This window comes from Somniosus microcephalus, chromosome 2 (genome assembly GCF_052327205.1).
Source record: "Somniosus microcephalus isolate GS21.2 chromosome 2, FLI_Smic_1.0, whole genome shotgun sequence".
Taxonomy (NCBI): Eukaryota; Metazoa; Chordata; class Chondrichthyes; order Squaliformes; family Somniosidae; genus Somniosus; species Somniosus microcephalus.
In genome coordinates this window covers 142,470,658-142,490,971 of record NC_140988.1, presented here as the reverse complement: position 1 = coordinate 142,490,971, position 20,314 = coordinate 142,470,658, and the positions used below count along the sequence as shown (strand labels likewise).

At 44.6% G+C, this 20,314-nt stretch overlaps 1 protein-coding gene across 1 annotated transcript in view; it reads right to left on the bottom strand.

The window, feature by feature from the left end:
* Positions 1 to 20,314, bottom strand: part of fras1 (Fraser extracellular matrix complex subunit 1) — a 747,542-nt gene that overhangs the window by 400,226 nt on the left and 327,002 nt on the right. The window contains exons 11-14 of the mRNA XM_085963231.1: positions 20,184 to 20,222; positions 19,248 to 19,395; positions 12,629 to 12,772; positions 5,346 to 5,480 (exon numbers count right to left, since the gene is read on the bottom strand). Of these exons, the coding sequence (XP_085819357.1) occupies positions 5,346 to 5,480; positions 12,629 to 12,772; positions 19,248 to 19,395; positions 20,184 to 20,222 (466 nt within the window). The remainder of the gene's footprint in view (positions 1 to 5,345; positions 5,481 to 12,628; positions 12,773 to 19,247; positions 19,396 to 20,183; positions 20,223 to 20,314) is intronic.

Below are 20,314 nucleotides of genomic sequence, written 5' to 3'. Positions count from 1 at the left end.
GCTTGCTGAAGATGCGCTTCAGATGCCTTGATAGATTAGGTGGAGCCCTGCAGTAATCAGCAGCCAGGGTCTCCAGAATGGTCGTGGTTTGCTGTGCACTTCACAACATGGCATAGCATCATGGCTTGCAGATGCCTGAGGAACAAGTGGCTCATCACATAGCCTTCGCAGATGAGGAGGAGGAGGAGAGCGACAATGAACAGCTTGCAGAGGCGCATCAACCAGCGGCAGCATGTGAACACATTGCTGCCCGGGATGCAAGGCACGCACTCATCTTGGTCAGATTTGCTTAGCCTGCACAATCAAACACTTTTGCCTCGCACCTTCTTATCAGACCCTCGACAATGGCCAGGAACCTGCGGATTCCTATCACTCTGATCACCATACTGACAATTGCAAGTAATCCTAAGCCCTCAATGTGGAAGTCCCATTAGCGACGTGACACATGCCACAACTGCAACAGTTTGCCATCAGAATTTTTAATGGCAATAAGCATCTGATGGCTTTTCAACATTAAACATAACATTCCACCCAAGTGACTACCCTTGTGACTGCTTGTGCATTATCTTCCTCTTACGCGTGCTCCTACGTGGTGCTTCCCCTGTGGCTTCAGCAGATGTGGAGGCCCCTTGCTAACTTTCCTGCTGCTCCTGTCTCGACACCGTTGGCGGGCGTCCTCTGGGGTTGCGAACCTGTGAGGGCTTGGCAACAGTCTGCTGCTCCTGCGGCTGTGCAGGGGTAGAGACGCCAATCTCAGTTGGGTGGGAACTCTGGTGGGGCTCTGACCGAGGGCTCTGCAGTGGCATGGTCATGTGAGTGCTTGGAGAGGAGCCCCCACTTCCTTGTTGTCTGCCACCAACATCCTTCTCATGGGTCAGCCCCACTTCAGAGCTAGCAAGTGTCTTGACAGCACCTTGCTGCACTTCAGGGGGGCCATGAGGACCCGTTTCTGTACTGGAAGTCCTACTCCCGAGGACTTGCATGAATGTCTGGTTTGTATGCTCAATAGCTGACCATCGCTCCTCAAGAGATGTCAGTCTATTGTGAACAATGACCATGTTTTCACGACCCTGGCGACTAAGCTCCTCCATGGCCGTAGCCATCCTCTCCTTTACGGTAGCCATCCTTTCCATGGAGGTTGCCATCCTTTCCGTGGTGATGCGTTCATGCGCCAATGCCTCCACAAAGGCTCTACTCATTTTAGCAATGGACTCCTCCATTCGCTCCACACTCGCAGTGACCCTGGAGACAAAACCTGCCAGAGACTCCTGCACCTGTTCCTGGAGTTCCAGCACCGCTGTCCTTCTGGATGGACCCGGAGGCACAGGGTCGACATGCAGCGGAGCCGAGCTGGGAGCATCCTGCACCCTCCAACGAGGACACTCCACTGCTGTCCCTGTCTCCACCATCTGCTGATGCTCACTTGTGAGCTGTGATACACCAGGTGACAACTCTACTCTATGTCCCGAAGGTCCCACCGAGGTGTGAGTGTCTGCGCTGGTGATGCGCCCTCAGAGGTTGCAACTTCCTCTGAGGAGTCTGGAAGCTCAGGCTCTTCTTCCTGGACAGTGGGGACGGGGGCTCTCGATGGTCCTGTGGGGGAGTAAAGGAAAGAGTTAGAGATGTGAGGTCAAGGTTACATGCACATTGAATATTGCAGATGATCATAAGTCAATCTGTTAGAGCATCAGATTCATTATCAGTGACTCATGCAATGTCAATGAGAGAGATGCCAAACTATTCTGTCACCAGCTTGCTGTGATGCGCCTGCCTGTCCGTCCCCCACTTGGGAATCATCCTCGATCCCGGCAATTTCCAGGGCCGCCTCCTCCGAGGTGGTGAGCTGGGCTACTGAGGGTGGCCCTCCTCCTGTCCTCGCTCTTTCCCTCTTACTGTGAGCTCTCTTTTCCTGCAATGAGGGACACAAGTGGAGTTTGAGTGAGAATGAAGGAGTGAGTGTAGAGATTCCATAGCATAGATGCTTAGAAGGAGACAAAGGGCCCTCCCTGTGTGTTGTAAGTTGTCATTGCATCACAGTGATAGAGAGTGTGAGGGCTGCATGGGCGAATAGTTAAGTGAATGTGACCATAGAGAGAGGGAATGGGTAAGGGTGCAGGGATGTAAGTGTCAAGTGGGATGTGGAGGAAGAGGTTGGCAAAGCAGAGTGCTGGTGAGGAGAGGCAATGGGGATCAGATTGAGGGTGATGAGAAAGTCATACTCACTTTTCCTGTGCGGAGAAGGTCATGAAACCTCTTCCTGCACTGCAGCCAGGTTCTGCGGAACATAGAGATGGCATTGACCTCCCTGGCCACTTGCAGCCACACAGCTTTAGTTTGTTGTGGTGGCTTTTTTCTCCCTGAGGAAGGGAAGAGCCCCTCCTTATTAGATCTTGCTCCCTCCACCAGAGCTTGGAGGGAGGGCTCATCAAAGCGAGGTGCACACTTTGCTTGCTGGTGAACATGGTTGGTAAATGAAGTCCTTCATACAATGTCCAAAGCGTTTCCAGTCTCCAGAAGAAGCAAGGCTGCTTGCAGGCCTTAAATCCAGCAGCACTGATGACGTCATCGGAGATGACTTTCAGGATGAAAGACTAATTGGGCCAGGGGTTCCCACACGCTGGAAATCAAGTGCCTAATTAGGGGAAACGCGCTCTTTTTCCCCACATCACACTGGAGTCGGGTTCAGGACTCTAAAAACACCTGACGCATCCCAGCCCGCCCACACTGGCAAAATCGAGCCCAAAGAGTTTGTCTTTTTGGTTGTCCAGCCCTAAAAAGTCTGAATATCTTGTTTGAAACTTGTTGAATTTAATGTCAAGAGTTACAACTGGCTTGAGTCATGCCATGTGGGCATACATGTGTGTGGGGCAGGTGGTATCCCTACTTTCACTTGTTGGTGGTTGCGCCTATGTAATTAGTCAACAAGATTTAAAACAAAAGGAAAAGTGATAATTTTGAAGAAGAAAAATTGTTTGAGCCCTTTCTCATAATTGCAGTCACACAAAGAATTGGATTATCAGATCTGCCTGAAGTATTGTGGGTAAAAATCAACTCCAAGAAAGCCAGCCAAAAAATTCTGACATTCTCATGAAAATATTTTGCACAATAGATAGCCAAGTGGAATCACACTAATCAGCTTAAACACACATAACGAAACATGACTTTTTTTTAGCTGCTGACTGTATTTTGGCTTTGCTGAACAGCTCCATCTAAAATGATTCATTACACAGAACAGCTGCCCATGAAATGGTAGCTTTCTAACATTCAGATTAAATTTTCCATCTTTTGTGTCTCGCAAGAATTAACAGCCTCCTCCCCCAAAGAAAAATCTATTACAGTATCGTATTTAGCCTTACAGGGTTTTAAAGGTGATATCATGTGGGATATTTTAGAAGGTGCTTCAGATTATGAGTACACTCTTATTGGTATAAATAGATGGTACTCAATGGTCAACTAGGAAATACTGTATCATTAATATCCCATGAATAAGGGAGATCAAATAACTTAGGAGTGACAAAGTCAAAGTCTGCCTTACAAGGAGATAAACGTGGTCCTCCTTGATTGATTGTTGCTTATTCTGTTTACATTATCTCGGTTAACGCCTTTTTTCAGGATTTTATCGTATAAGGAAAAAAGAACAAGGGAGCATTTAAGCATGTATAGGAACAAAAATTGAGCTGGTGACACCAATATTGTATAGTATTGCATATCAGGGAACAAGATAAATCAGGGTAGTCACTATTGGTGAAAGAGTTACACTAAGGTAGCCAAAAACACCTAGACATTTGTTGTGTAACACAAACAAAGCAAATATGTGGTAGATCCATTGGCACCACAGTTAGATCTCAGGGATGACTGGTGTTACAGAGTACCAGTTATCTGTAACCCGAAACGTCAACTCAAATTTCTCTCCATGGATGTTGCCTGACCTGCTGAGTTTTTCCAGCATTTTCTGTTGTTATTTCGGATTTCCAACATCTGCAGTATTTTGCTATCGTACCAGTTATCTGTAGGTCATTTCACAAAGCATTTGGGAAACCTCTGAGAAGCAGAAAGGTCATTTCAATTTTTAAAAAACTAGTAGCTTTCAATGGCGTTGTTCAGAGAGTGGTGATGGGGCTAGCTCCAGGGTTGGCTTTTACCAGGTGTACTAAGGTACCAATGTTGTGTCTGGCCTCTGAAAAGCTGAAGACGTGGGAACTCCCAGCACTGGGAGTCCCTGCCCCTAACCTCACCCCCTCCTATGCCATTGACCGTGGACAGGTAGAGGGTCCACAGGAACGCCAAAATAAGGCCGAGTCTCAGTGTATCTAAACTCTGGCCTAACTTGCAGTCTTTCCAATGCAATCCTGCCAGAGTTACGGCGGGAGCACACCAGAAGGGCCGTGGACTTTCGAACATTATATAAACAGACTGAAAATGTGTTAAGTTTAAAATGATTTTTTAAAATTAAAAATGAATAATAATGGGGATAAAATTCATCCTGCTGATAATGTTAGCATGAATACTAATCATGATTTCTTGGGGGAGATCTTCCATGGGGTTCTCCTGATGTCCCATCATCATAATCGGCAAAAACATGGGCAAATACATTTGCCTTGAACTAAACGGTATTTAGAGCAGATCTGGGCCTTTGAAAGAGCAGGTATTACTAAAAACAGGTGGAGCACGATTAAAATATTTTAGTAGAATCGGATGTGAAAGCACTAGGAAGTATGAAAATAAAAAAAATAAAAAAGAAGAAATAAAATAGGATCCTCATTAGTACTACCTAGACCACATAGGAGTGAAATCAGGAAGCTTTTTTTCACATAAAGGATAGTGGAAATCTGGAACTTGCTCCCCCAAAAGGCTGTAGATGCTGGGTCAACTGAAATTTTCAAGACTTAGACCAATAGGTTTTTGTTGGGTAAGGGTATTAAGGATATGGAACAAAGACAGGTATAGGGAGTTGAGGTACGGATCAGCCATGAGCTCACTGAATGGCGGAAGCGGTGCAAGGGGCTGAATGGCCTTCACCGTTCCTATCTTCCTACCTTTTATTGTGTGTGGAAGTAAAGTGTGGCAAGCAAAATTTGAGCTTGTCACCAATATTCACAATCTGTTTTTAGCCATTTAGGATGTTTCTCCAGGGATTCCACTGAACTTCTGCTGAGGTAATGCTGGGAGATCAGGAGAACCCCAGGGAAATTCCAGGCACCTGTCTTTTTTACCTAAATTATCAATAGGAGCTATTTCAAAATACTTAGTTAAACTTTAATAAGGTGATTAAGATGAATGGGATTTTGGTAGGTGACTTTACAAAGGATTTCAAATAGTCCAAACTATTATTCCTGAGCACATACCTGAACACTGCAGCTGATCCTGGGAGTGTCCCTCCCCGCAGGAAGTCACACACCGACCATACTTCATCAGCAGGGGCTCCTTACATGAAGTGCATTCAAACTCATTTCGGCAGGTGGCACACGTTTCCTCACATGCTGTGTCAGAAAAAGGTGGTAAAGTACAGATTAGACCAACTGATTCTTCTGAAAAAACCAGGGCCATGCAGCAAGAGTCTAACGCTAATAAACGGGTCTTTTTCTGAGTGGCAGGCAGTGACTAGTGGGGTACCGCAGGGGTCGGTGCTAGGACCCCAGCTCTTCACAATATATATTAATGATCTAGACGATGGAACTAGATGTAATATCTCCAAGTTTGCAGACGGCACAAAGCTGGGTGTGCATGTGTGCTGTGAGGAGGATGCATAGAAACTCCAGTATGATTTGCACAGGTTGGGTGATTGGGCAGAAGCATGGCAGATGCAGTATAATGTGGATAAATGTGAGGTTATCCACTTTGGATTGGGCAGATGCATGGCAGATGCAGTATAATGTGGATAAATGTGAGGTTATCCACTTTGGATTGGGCAGATGCATGGCAGATGCAGTATAATGTGGATAAATGTGAGGTTATCCACTTTGGTGGCAAAAAGAGGAAGGCAGATTATTATCTGAATGGTAATAGATTGGGAGAAGGGGAAGTGCAACGAGACCTGGGTGTCCTTGTGCACCAGTCGCTGAAGGTAAGCATGCAAGTGCAGCAGGCGGTTAAGAAGGCAAATGGTATGTTGGCCTTCATAGCGAGAGGATTCGAGTACAGGAGCAAGGATGTCTTGCTGCAGTTGTACAGGGCCTTGGTGAGACCACACCTGGAGGATTGTGTGCAGTTTTGGTCGCCTTATCTGAGGAAGGATGTTCTTGCCATGGAGGGAGTGCAGCGAAGATTCACCAGACTGATACCTAGGATGGCAGGAATGACGTATGAGGAGAGATTGGGTCGATTGGGCTTATATTCGCTAGAGTTTAGAAGAATGAGAGGGGATCTCATTGAAACTTATAAAATTCTAACAGGACTAGACAGACTAGATGCAGGAAGGATGTTCCCAATGGCGGGGGAGTCAAGAACCAGGGGTCACAGTCTAAGGATAAGGGGTAAGCCTTTTAGGACAGAGATGAGGAGGAATTTCTTCACCCAGAGAGTGGTGAACCTGTGGAATTCTCTAGCACAAAAGGCAGTTGAGGCCAATTTATTAAATATATTCAAGAAGGAGTTAGATATATTTCTTAAGGCTAAAGGGATCAAGGGATATGGGGAGAAAGCAGGGACAGGGTACTGAATTTGGATGATCAGCCATGATCTCATTAAATGGCGGGGCAGGCTCGAGGGGCCGAATGGCCTACTCCTGCTCCTATCTTCTATGTTTCTATGTTTCTAATGGATAAGGACTAGTTACTGCTACCTGATCCTGTATTTCATCAATGTTCCTGTAAAACTAAACCAGCTCCATTCAAACTGCAGTATCCAGTACTCTACAGACCTGTTTCCTTTGTTTTTCCTTCCCCCCTTTATGCTCCTAGCTTTATGTGGAATACTCTGTTCCCCAGCTGAGAAGGCAAACAGCCTCTACCAGTGGCATCTTCAAGCCAGCTTTTAGCAATTTCCTAGCAGTAGGTCAAGTTGTTTTTGCCTCCATCCATCCCTATGGGACTTAAACTCTGTCAAATTCTTTGATGAAGTAATGGAGACGGTTGATGAGGGCAGTGCAGTTGGTGTGTATATATTTTTTTAATTCGTTCAAGAGATGTGGGCTTCGCTGGCAAAAGGCATTTGACAAAGTAATAGACTTGTTAGCAAAATTAAAGCCCATGGGATTCTTCTTCTTCTTAGGCAGTCCCTCGGAACCGAGGGTGACTTGCTTCCACATTAAAAATGAGTTCTCAGGTGACTGATGAGTCCAATGCAGGACCTACAGTCTCTGTCACAGATGGGGCAGACGGTGGTTGAAGGGGCAGGTGGGGGGTGCTTGGGTTGACGTGCACTCCTTGTGCTTGGCTTCCGCTTGCTCCCAGCGAAGAGACAGTGGCAGCATGGATACAAAATTGGCTAAGAGACAGAAAGCAGAGAGTAGCGGTGAATGGTTGTTTTTCCAGACTGGAGGGAGGTATACAGTGTGGTGTGCCCCAGGGATCGGTATTAGGACCACTGCTCTTATTGATATATATTAATGACCTGGATTTTGGTATACAAGATATAATTTCAAAGGTTACAGATGATACGAAACTCAGAAACGTAGTAAACGGTGAAGAGGATAGTAACAGACTTCAGGAGGACATAGACAGACTGGTAAAATGGGCAGACACATGGCAAATGAAATTTAACACAGAGAAGTATGAAGTGATACATTTTGGTAGGAAGAACGAGGAGATGCAATATAAACTAAATGGTACAATTTTGACGGGGGTGCAGGAACAGAGAGACCTGGCAGGGGCATGATAAGTTGAGAAGGGATGATGGCCCTCCATTATGTGGAGAGACTGGAGAAGCTGGAGTTGTTCTTCTTAGAGCAAAGAAAGTAAACGGGAGATTTGATGGAGGTGTTCAAAATTATGAAAATAAAAAGAAACTGTTTCCAGTGGCAGAAGGTTCGGTAACCAGAGGACACAGATTTAAGGTGACTGGTGAAAGAACCAGAGGTGACACAATGAAACATTTTTTTTACACAGCGAGTTGTTGTGATCTGGAATGCACTGCCTGAAAGGGTGGTACAAGCAGATTCAATAATAACATTCAAAAGAGAAATGGATAAATACTTGAAGGGAAAAAATTACAGGGCTATGGGGAAAGAGCAGGGAAGTGGGATTAATTGGATAGCTCTACCAAAGAGCTGGCATAGGGATGATGGGACAAATGGCCCCTTTCTGTGCTGTATCATTCGATGATTCTATAGGGGGGATTTTAACCCCAAAAAATGGGTGGGTTGGGGTCGGGTGGGAGGTTAAAGTGTTAAGAAACTGAATCCCGACTCCAACCCGCCCACTTCTAGTTTTAACTAAGGCGTGACAGGAGGCGGGTTGGCCCTTTAAATATGAAAATGAGGCTGGAAGCATCACATTTAACTTGCTGTGCAAATTTAACTGGCCGGCCGGGGTTCCCGGGCCTCAGATAGTGTGTCCCCCCTCCCCCACCCCGGGGTTCGGGGATCAGACTCCCCGGGGTCAGGGCTCACACCTACCTGGGCCTCTTCACCAGCATTCGCTGGCCGACCGGAAGCCAACCTATCAATCAGGCTCATGGGTTTCCTGCGCTCTAGACCCCTTAACTATTGGAAACAGCGTGCTTCTATTTACCCTGTCCCATCCTTTCATAATTTTAAACACTTCTCTCCTATTGCCACATAATTTGTATTGTCCTAACAAAAAAAACACCATTTTTCAAATCTTCCTTCATATTTGCATTTTCTCATATTCCATTAGCTTCTTCATGGCTTTATCAACCCCAGGTGTTGCCTCTAATGTTTGTGAATCTGTATACCCAAATTCCTCTGCTCTTCCACAGCACCGTCTATTTCCATTCAGAGTATAATTACTGCTGTTTTTTTTACTGAAATGTATTGCATCACATTTACTGACATTAAATTCCATCTGCCACCTTTTAGGCTAATACCCCATCATTCTCAATATCCTTTTGCAGCTTACTTTTGATTTCTAAAGTAGTAACAATACCTCCTATTTTGGCATCATCTGAAAATGTAAACAACATTCCCTCTAGGCCAATATCCAAATTATTGATATACTGTGAACATAAGCAGCCCCAGAACAAAACCCTGTGGGACACCACTACTCGCTTCCAACCACTCTGAAGAACTGTCCTTAACTCCTACTCTGTTTTCTCCCTTCTAACCATGTTTTAATCTGTTTTTTTATCCTCCCCCAATTCAATGCCTAGTAATCTTTTCTAATAATCTCCCACATGGTACCCTGTCAAAGGCGTTCCTAAAGTCCACGTCCACTGCATTTCTCCCATTTACTAAGTCTGTTAACTGCTAAAAGAATTCTATGGGGGAGAAATTCAGTTGGTTAGCGCCTGGGGTGTGACGCTAATGGGGCGCTAAGGGGTTAACAACCGGGCGCGGCGAGTGCAGCAACGCCTGTGAACTTCAGTGCCGGTTTACCGCCTGGGCCTCTAGCACCTCGCAGATTGTGACGTCATAAAGCGCGCAGCGCCCCGTTATCGCCCCGGATGTGAAACTGCCTCCTGCCCCCTGCTGTATCACCAGGCGTGAACAACGGCAGGAAGAGGAGGTGTTGTCAACTCGACTGGTTGCTTGGGGAGCACTAATTAAAGGGAATGGTTTTCAGGTAGGCCAACCTTTATTATTTGCACCAGTCTGGTTCAAAGTTTTTGATGTTTCATTGCTGCAAGATGTCCAAGCCCTCCACTTTGTAGAGTGTTTGGGGCTGTAATGGCAGTCGCGCAGGTCGCCTTGCAACGTAGATCTGCCAACAAGTAGGTTGTGCACCATCTCTGGCCCTTCCCTTTAAGCGAGGAAAGCAGCCTCTGATGCCGTTAGCAACGTGCTCCAAATTGTTCAGCCCTCTGCCACTACCGCCCCGTTCTTGGACTTTAGCGCCCTAAGAAAAGTGGTTAGCGCTTGATTTAGTGCTCCACTTCCCTCTTGGAGCACTAAAGCTGAATTTCCCGTCAGGAGAGAATCAGTAGCGCCTGGCGCTACTTTTTCTACTTTTCAAAAGTTAGCGTCCCAAATGGGGCTATACCGAGTTTCTAGCCCAATGTCTCAGCTCACTCATGAAGGATGAGTTTTGTCAAGCACGACCGTCCCTTTTGACCCTGTTGACTACTTCTATTTTCTCTTTATCTATGTACAGTACGTTGTAATTTCATCCTTTATAAAAGACTCTAACATTTTTCCTACCACAGATGTTAAAATAACTGGACTATAATTACTCAGATTAGCTCTGACTCCTTTTTTAAAAACAAGTACTACATAGTGCACTTTCCAGTCCTCCAGCACGTGTCACACAATCATTAGAGGCCTGAAATATTTCAGGGTTTACTGGTTTACATATGTTTATGAAGTTTTAATTACCCCTTTCTAGAAAGAACCCCGTGAGTGGAACTTCTTGGCAAATTTGGTGCTAATTTAATTTAAAGATCTTTTTAAGTTATTGAGGTGACAAGTTTGTTTTCTTGGACAGTGTGTTTTATGGATGCAGTCAGAGACTTCCAAATGACCTTGATGAAAAAAGGTAGAGCTTAAAGGACAAAGACATCTGTCAGATTTGATGACAACATAACAGCCGAAGTGGGTCCAAGTGCAGGTACAAGATACATTCCCAGGTTCAAAACAGATGGGAAAGGGAGATTTAATATTCAGAAAAGATTTTCTTCTGATAGACTCCAATAGTGCAGCAATTCAACTATTACCTTATGAGTTATCTTGACCAGAAGTACTCATTTATTGCACATTTGACGTGATAAACAAGTTAGCAAAATAGTCCGTTTTTTTAAACTTAAAGGGCTGGATTTTACTAACCTCGGCGAGCCCATGGCAGGTGACGTCGGTGACGGGTCCTGATCCCGCTGCTGTCTCCAACCTGGCCTCCAACATGATTTTGCCCTGATTGGGCTTGTTAAGCCCGCCCTGCGAGTTTCCCGGCCAATTAAAGGAAGCAGGTCTGATGACATCATTTGATGACGCGTCATCAGCCGGTTTCCTTAAAGGGACCACGGCCAACTTTATTTTGACAGTTGTGCTGTCACAGCACGCAGGGAGGTTCTCTCCCCTTCCAATGGGCGGAAGAGACCTCCCCAGGAGATCAATGCAGCCTGAATTCACATTGCGTTGGGAGGACAAAAGCAGGGATGTCATCAGGAGGACCAGGCTGCAGTGGCGCAAACCTTTCAATGATCTCAATAGATCACGAACACTACTGCAAAGCCACACTCAACCTCATCCTGCTGTGCCACTCATCACATCCCCATCACTCTGCCTTCCCTACCCATCTCCTGCACATCCTTACTCACACCAACTTAACTTGCACCTCCACCCACCCTTCTCTATCTACATTATCACTTCCCCATCTCACTAGCCACCCCTCATCCTCATCCTAGTCCAATCATACCAACTAACAACACACAAGGGTAGGCACTTAGGTGTTTTATGCAATGTTCATGGAAAGTTTCTGTGAATGTGGTGTCAAACATTTAAACCTTTATTTTCAATACTTTGCGTTCTTGGACAGATTTGTGTGCACCTTTGAAAGTGGCTTAGTGAGTTGCAGTGAATGGTGAGACATAATGGAGCCACCCGCCCCCGTCGCAATGCTTTATGGTGTTGGTGTGGGGTGGTGCCAACTTGGTGCATCATGTGGCAGCCAGGGTGTACAATCTCAAGTGAAGTAAATCTGGCCATGGTGAGGCCATCCCTGGCCACCCAGGCAGCAATGTGCTCAGGTACTGATGCCCTCTGCCCTGTGCAGCATCAGTTGATTGTGGAGAAGGTTGGTGTTGTTGGTGCTGCTGGTGTGCCTGGTGCTGCTGGTGTTGGGGCTGATCGTGGTGGGATTCTGAGAACCAAGGTGAGAGAATGTCAAGGGCACCGATGCTGATGGGATAGATGGCAGGTGAAGTAGAGATGACAGAAGCGATCTGTCAATGGTGGGAGAGGTAATGAGATCAGACTGGATGGAGACTTGTGTAAAGACTTGCAGCGTTCTGAATCAGTAGTGAAAATGCAGTTTGGAGAAGCTAGTTGCTAAGGGAAGATATCTGAATCAGCTGGGAGCTTTGACTTGACATTTGAAGCTGTCAATTCATCAGCTGAAACAATGGCCACTGACCTCCCGCCTCAGCTTCACAGACGAAGTCTGGGCACAGTGGGAAACTGGTGGGCGACCTGTCAAAATCAATAAGTTGGGAAAAAAACATTGTTAAGTGGCTGTAAACAAGCCACTAATGATTTCAATTGCCTTCCCCGCTGCTGCATGTTGGGTCTGCTCAGCGCTGGCCGACCCAACATTTGGTAAAGGCGTGTCGTGGTGGGTTGTCAGCAGGGTCCCGACCCGCTGATCCCCTCGGAAAATTCCCCCTAAGTGTGGGATTAATTCTTAAATTCTCAATAGATCCATGAGCAAATTTGCTCACTTTGACAAAGATTTCAGTCAGCATACAATCACTAAACTAAAGGTAAATATTCACCAGATTCCAGAAATGCCCGCAATTATTGTCAGCATCACAAAGAGGAATTTCAAAGAAAGCAGAGAGTACAGATGAATCTGTCACATACCTTTACATAGTCCACTGTCCTTGTAGAATCCGGGGCCACAGCTTTGCAAACAGCGGCCATCCTGCAAGAATTTGCTCTTATCATAGCAGATGTCACAATGATCAGTAGACTGCGTGCAGGTCAGGCAATCAGCATGGCACTGAACTATAAAGGAAGTAATAAAGTAAAATCACTAACTTATCTGCAATAGGCAACAAAGCATATACACAGACATTTTATTTCCTCCGTTAAGAAAATAAGAAATAGGAGGAGGAGTAGGCCATTTGACCCCTCGAACCTGCTCTGCCATTCAGTAAGATCATGGCTGATCGGCTCTTGGCCTCAACTCCACTTTCCTGTCCGCTCCCCATAACTCTTGACTTCCTTATCGTTCAAAAATCTGTCTATTTCCACCTTAAATATATTCAATGACCCAGCCTCCACAGCCCTCTGGGGTAGAGAATTGCAAAGATTCATGACCCTCAGAGAAGAAATTCCTCCTCATCTCCATTTTAAATGGGCTTAAATGGGCGACCCCTTATTCTGAAACTATGCCCCCTAGTTCTAGATTCCCCCACGAGGGGAAACATCCTCCCTGCATCTACCTTGTCGAGCCTCCTCAGAATCTTATATGTTTCAATAAGATCACCTCTCATTCTTCTAAACTCCAATGAGTATAGGCTCAACCTGCTCAACCTTTCTTCATAAGACAACCCCTTCATCTCAGGAATCAACCTCGTGAACCTTCTCTGAACTGCCTCCAATGCAAGTATATCCCTCCTTAAATAAAAAGACCAAAAATGTACGCAGTACTCCAGGTGTGATCTCACCAGCACCCTGTACAGTTGTAGCAAGACTTCCCTACTTTTATACTATGGGTCGGCCATTTAAGACTGAGATGAGGAGGAATTTCTTCACTCAGAGGTTGTGAATCTTTGGAATTCTCTGCCCCTAAGGGCTGTGGATGCTCAGTCTTTGAGTATATTCAAGGCTGATATAGATTTTGGAATCTAGGGGAATCACGGGATATGTGGATCACGCGGGAAAGTGGATTTGAGGTCGAAGATCAGCCATGATCTTAATGAATGGCGGAGCAGGCTCGAAGGGCCGTATGGCCTACTCCTACTTCTTATGCTCTCACAAGATTGTGAACTCCTGCCCACAAGTTCCATGGCATTCAAACACGTTCGCAGCAGCTACAAGAGGAGTTAAAAGCAGTGCTTTGGGAGTGGGCGAGACAAGAGGTAAGAAGTCACAAGCAGCGCTAAGGAGCAAGAAAAGGAGAACACCAGCATTAACTTAGAAGGGAAGGAAAGAGGGTGCCAGATTTAATGGGGCAGGGTAGAGGAGAAAAATCAGCATGTCAAATTGAAGGGAGAAAGGGAAAAGAGTGCCTGCACGAAGTGGGGGAGTTGAAGGAGGAGAACAGCACCAGACTAAACTGCAAGAGGGGAGAGGAGTGCAGGGTTGAATTAGGGAGGAGAGGGGCAAGAAATTGTGATGCAGTTAGCAAGTGAAAGAGTGTATCTGTGAATGGGTGGAGGGGATACTGGCCTAGAAATTCGTTTTGGGCAGAGGCACAAAAGGGGTGGTATCGGATCGGATCGGCCACCTTGGACATAGCGCCTGATATTCAGTTCCATTGACTGCAATGATTAGGAAAATTCCTGATTTGATCCCTTATTGACGACTTTGTTTGTCCCAGTAGGGTACTATGGTTTTCTTCCATGTACATCTAGCTAGGGAGGGCAAAACTCAGCCATGGTCACAAGTCATGATGCCTGTCCATTGACCTTGCTGAAGGATGTGCATGGTGGGTGGAATGTTTAGTGCCCAGCTCAGCTCTGCTACCCCATAATCTGAAATCCTGCTAACATTCTCTCATAGCTCACCTGCAAGGAATGGCAACCTGGAGAAGATATTTGATGTTTGTTAGCAATTGTAGAACCAAACCTTGCGGGGGTGGTGGGGGGAGCCTTGGGGTCGGCCTAGACTTCATCGGTGGGGTGGATGTGGGGGGGGGGGAAGAGTGTCCGGGAAGGCAACCTGTGACCTCGTGGGGAGGTGGGGATTAATGGTGGGGGGAGGGTAGTGGGGTGGCGGGACATTTCAATGTCTGCCCACTTTGGCTGTAGCAATTTGAAGCTGTAGCCATGTTATGCTATCACTGGCGAGTGTGCGCATCATGTGGCCCTGGAGGGGGTGAAAGGGATGGAAAGAAAAAGACTTCAGTCTCTGGGCCTGCAGCAAGCCTTTGCCCCCTACGGGTAGCAGAATGGCCAGTTTAGTGTATTTGAAAGTGATTAAAGGTCTTGAGAAGGAAAACATGTTTTGCAGGTTTAAGCAAGTAGTAATCTACTTGGATCTACAATCCCTATTATAATTTATTATAATTTAAGGGATTTTAAGCGATATATCTATACACCTTTGCATTTTAAAACGTAAAAAAATGATCTAACAAAGTTGTTGAAAGCTCTGTGTAAGAACAATATATCCAAAGAACTAGCGTGCAATAATTTATAAACTGTTTGCTGAGTGTTTAGCGATTTGGGTCTCGCTGAGGTTCATTGATTTTGATGTGACTACGTTACCATGTTGCCAAGTCCGACCATAAAAATACACTCGAGCCCTAACCAAAATTGGAAATGAGCTCATCAAAGAAGAGAAAGGTAGACACTGACTGCCAAATGTTCAACAAAGAATGGACTTCTAAATATTTTTTTAACAATGCGGGTGGAAAAGCCGTGTGCTTAATTTGCAAAGAAAGTGTGGCAGTGCTCAAATAATACAATGCAAATCGGCATTTTGAGAGTAAGCATGCATCCAAATATAAAAGCTGGTCTGACGAAAAGCAAGCAAAGAAAACTGATGACATGGCTGCTCGTATGCAAAGAGAGCAAAGTTTTTTCACAAGACTATCAAAGGCACAGGATGGAATTACGAGATCAAGCTACGTGATTGCACACAAAATCGCCAAGAACAGCAAACAGTTCTCGGAAGGAGAATTTATCAAGGACTGTAAGGTTGAATCTGCCGCGATTTTGGGCCCAGGCAAGAAAAAGCAGTTCGAGAACATTTCCTTGTCGAGGTGAACTATTGTGAGATGTGTCAAGGATATCTCTGAGAACCTGGACCTGCAGTTCAAAAGGTGAGGTGAACAATTTCTCCTATTTTGCATTGGCATTCGATGAGAGTTGTGATATCAAAGATACAGCCCAGTTGTTGATTTTCATTCGAGGGATCGCAGAAAATTTTGAGATTAAAGAAAAATTGGCATCAATGCAGTCAATGAAAGATATGACAACAGGAAAAGATTTATTGTAGGCTGTAAATCAGTGCACGTCAAAATTAGGAGTGGAATGGAAAAAAAATTGGCGAGTGTGACCACCAATGGAAGCCCAAATCTGACAGGCAAACATGTTGGATTACTGAAAAGAATTCAAGACCAAGTCACAGAAGCAAATCCAGAACAGAAAATTATTTTTTTACATTGCATTATTTGTCAAGAGGTCCTCTGTAAAAGTGTTCTAAAACTAAGCAATGTTGTGGACAGTTATGAAACTGGTCAACTACATTCGAGCAAAAGGACTAAACCACAGGCAATTTATAACTGCTTGAGAAATCTGAATCCGAGCCGACAGACGTTCTGTATCATACCAACGTAAGATGACTTAGTTTGGGTAAAGCTTTGAAAAGAGTGCGAGAACTGAGAGCCAAGATTGGTTTGTTCTTGAAAATGAAAGAAAAAGATTGGCATTTCCCACAATTGAACGAAGCAGATTGGCTCTCCGATTTTCGCATTTGCCATTGATATCATGGGCCACATGAATGAACTGAATTTAAAACTGCAAGGGAAGGGACTTTTTGCTCATGATTTGCATTTCAGTGTGAAGTAATTTATGATGAAGTTACTCTTTTTCTCCAGTCAGATAGAAAATAAGCAGTTCAGCCATTTTCCCACTTTGCAACAGATTACTGTTAGCGATGAAAAGCTGAGGAAGTACACGTCGTCACTACTCGACTTGCATGCTGAGTTTTCTCGCCGATTCCAGGATTTTGATAGAAAATTACCTGTCTTTGGTCTCCTCGCCATTCATATTTGATATTGACAACGCTCCATGGGACCTCCAACTCGAGCTTATCGGCCTGCAACGTGACTCATTGCTTGCGGAGCAATTCAAAACGGTGCTGCTTCCTGGGTTTTACACCTCTCTCAATGAACAGAGCTTTCCAAAGATCAAGGCTCATGCTCAGAAGACGCTCGTGCTCTTTGGATCAACGAGCAGACATTTTCTGTGATGAAATTCAATAAATCGAGACACAGATCTTCGATGAGCGATGACCACCTTGCAGCAGTGCTCGGCATGCAACAACGGAGATGATGCCTGACTTCAATTCCCTGGTTAACGCACATCAGCGGCTTCATTCTTCCCACTGAGTGAGTTTCTTTGTTTTTCTTTAACCCAATTTTCAATATACAAGTGTAAGACTATATTTTGAGCTGCTATGCAAACGCATCTATACACACTACTCAAAAAAATCAGGACAAAAATTACTTTTTGAAAAAAAAAACAACAGTATTTTATACTAGATGTTTGTTAGTATATGATTTGTTTCTTATCTATAATTGTCACAATGATATGTTCTGAAAGTTTGTAACTGTTTAAAGTTTTTCTTTTTTTTTTACAACATTTTACAGAAGTTGCCGAGTAACCAGTTTTACAGTTTTAATTATGGCATAATATCAATGGCTAAGATAAGTTTTGGGTAAACCTGTGCATCATGTTTGTTAGCATGTTAATAAGTGTTGTTATTTTTATTAAGTGTGGAGATGACACAAAGAGTTCTTTAGGTAATAAATGTCATAACAAAGTTTAATGGTAGCTGTTAACTTTGTGTGTGTGCGGCAATGTTCCCGTTAAGTCGCGAGGCCGCGCAGCGGTCTGGAGGTCCTGCGCAGGCCCCTCACACTGTGCGGCCCTCGACAGTTCACCAAAACTTGTTAAGTAGCCCTCCAGTCCAAATAATTGCCCACCCCTGCTCTAACGCCATTCAGATCAGCCTTGATATCCTGCCTCATATAAAATAGGTGCATTTATATAACATGTAGAAGTTACTAACGACTGAGTACATTTTTGTATCATTCAACCACTAAATAAATAAAACAGTCTGGATGTGGACCTTCTTGTCTGGAGCAGGATAGCATGATCATGGAACACAGAGTTCAGTTCCAGACAATTCTGCTCCCCTCTTGGCAGCTGCAGCTTTATTTTAGGAGTCTCTATTTATTTATATATATGTGCGTGGCATGTGCGGGCGCCCAGATATAAGCACGCACACAAGCACGGACACACACTTACACTTTTACTGGCATAATTTTTATTGAACATAAAAAGCAAGTGTGGATATTTTCAAACAATGTGGGAGCCAGGAGATTAGAGCTATAATCTGTAGACAGGTTGCAACCATCTTTCTGATATGTAAAGAAAATAATTCAAAAGACAAGTTATATAATCTAAAATTCTCCCTACACTCTTATCTTTCTCCAACCACTGCTAATAATTTCCCCCTGCCAGCATGTGAGTGCAAAAGACAAGGCTGAAGCGTTTGCAGCCATCTTCAGCCAGAAGTGCCAAGTGGATGACCCATATCGGCCTCCTCCTGAGGTCCCCACCATCACAGAATCCAGTCGATTCACTCCACGTGATATCAAGAAATGGCTGGGGATGTTCGCTGATGACGGCACAGTGTTCAGCGCCATTCACAACTCCTCACATAATGAAGCAGCCCATGCTCACATGCAACAAGACCTGGACAACGTTCAGGCTTGGGCTGATAAGTGGCAGGTAACATTCGCGCCACAGAAGTACCAGGCAATGACTATCTCCAACAAGCGAGATTCTAACCACCGCCCCTTGACATTCAACGGCACTACCATCGCCAAATCCCCCACCATCAACATCCTGGGGGGTCACCATTGACCAGAAACTTGACTGGACCAACCACATCAATATTGTGGCAAAAAGAGCAGGTCAGAGGCTAGGTATTCTGTGGCGAGTGTCTCACCTCCCGACTCCACAAAGCCTTTCCACCATCTACAAGGCACAAGTAAGGAGGGAATACTCTCCACTTGCCTGGATGAGTGCAGCTTCAACAACACTCAAGAAGCTCAACACCATCCAGGACAAAGCAGCCCGCTTGACTGGCACACCATCCACCACCTTAAACATTCACTCCCTCCACCACTGGCATACCGTGGCTGCAGTGTGTACTATCTACAAGATGCACTGCAGCAAATCGCCAAGGCTTCTTCGGCAGCACCTCCCAAACCCTCGACCTCTTCCACCTAGAAGGACAAGGACAGCAGGCGCATGGGAACACCACCACCTCCAAGTTCCCCTCCAAGTCACACACCATCCTGACTTAGAAGTATATTGCCGATCTTTCATCGTCTCTGGGTCAACATCCTGGAACTCCCTCCCTAACAGCACTGTGGGAGTACCTTCACCACATGGACTGCAGCAATTCAAGAAGGCGGCTCACCACCACCTTCTCAAGGGCAATTAGGGATGGGTAATAAATGCTGGCCTTGCCAGCGATGCCCACATCCCATAAACGAATAAAAAAAATATATGCATACCTGGTTGGCATTCTGGGCAGCATTCTCCCTTCACTTCTACAGCAAGGCTCCCAACAGGGCACAGAGGACAGGAGCGCTTATAACAGATCACCTGTGAATCTCGGCATTCACATTCTTTACAAGGGCCTTCCTTCCATTTTTCTCCATTCTATTTTAAGAGGGATTAAAAAAAATATGAATAATTTTTGATAAAATAAACTATTTTGGTCTAAAATTGATCCAGAAGTTAACACGCACAAAAACATATTGATTGACAAGAGAATACAAGTATTTCTAAAATACCAATTTTTTTTGTTGTAATGCTAAGCCACTTGTCCCATAATTACTACATTGTATTAAAAGAAGGTAGGACAAATATCTTAGACTAAAATATTTAGTCCATCATAGTGTGAGATTAAAATCTCTGCCTTCCAGAATTCTCTCAGCACCCCTACTTGCGAGACAACACTTGATTCACTTTAAAGTAACACAAATCACTGAATTGGATTCCTTATTAGATAAGATATTAGAATGTTTCTCTTTTGATTCTTCATTTAGGAGGGTTTCTCTTACTTTATATAAAGACAGCAGATGCTCAATAGCTATTCTGAATGTAAGTATAAAGAGATTGAGATATACAGTTTTCTTGGAAAAATGGAAATAATCACAAAATTCAATCCTTCAAAGCACCAGTAAAAATCCCAGAATACCATGTGATAAAAGGAATTTGGCTTATTCAATCATGGTGAATCTGTAATTGTGTTCACATTATAGCCCAGAAGCCACCTACAGCTCTCTCTTGTCCCACAGCAGACATGCTGTTCTGATGTCTCTAGGCTTCCATCCACACAGTTGTGCTTGTAGGTTAAACAATTGTTCTTTCACCACTGATAGTGCTTCTTTCTGAGCTGCATTTTCACTCAAAATACTAAAAGACTCACAGAGCGATCTACGTACCTGCAGATGTTTTTCACCTTTCAAATCTGAATGAGGGGTCTGAGGAAAAAAAAGGTAATTATTTATAAATTCTACACAGAAATAAAAATATTTTCTTCTGATAGGAACATCTGTCACAATGTGGTATATTT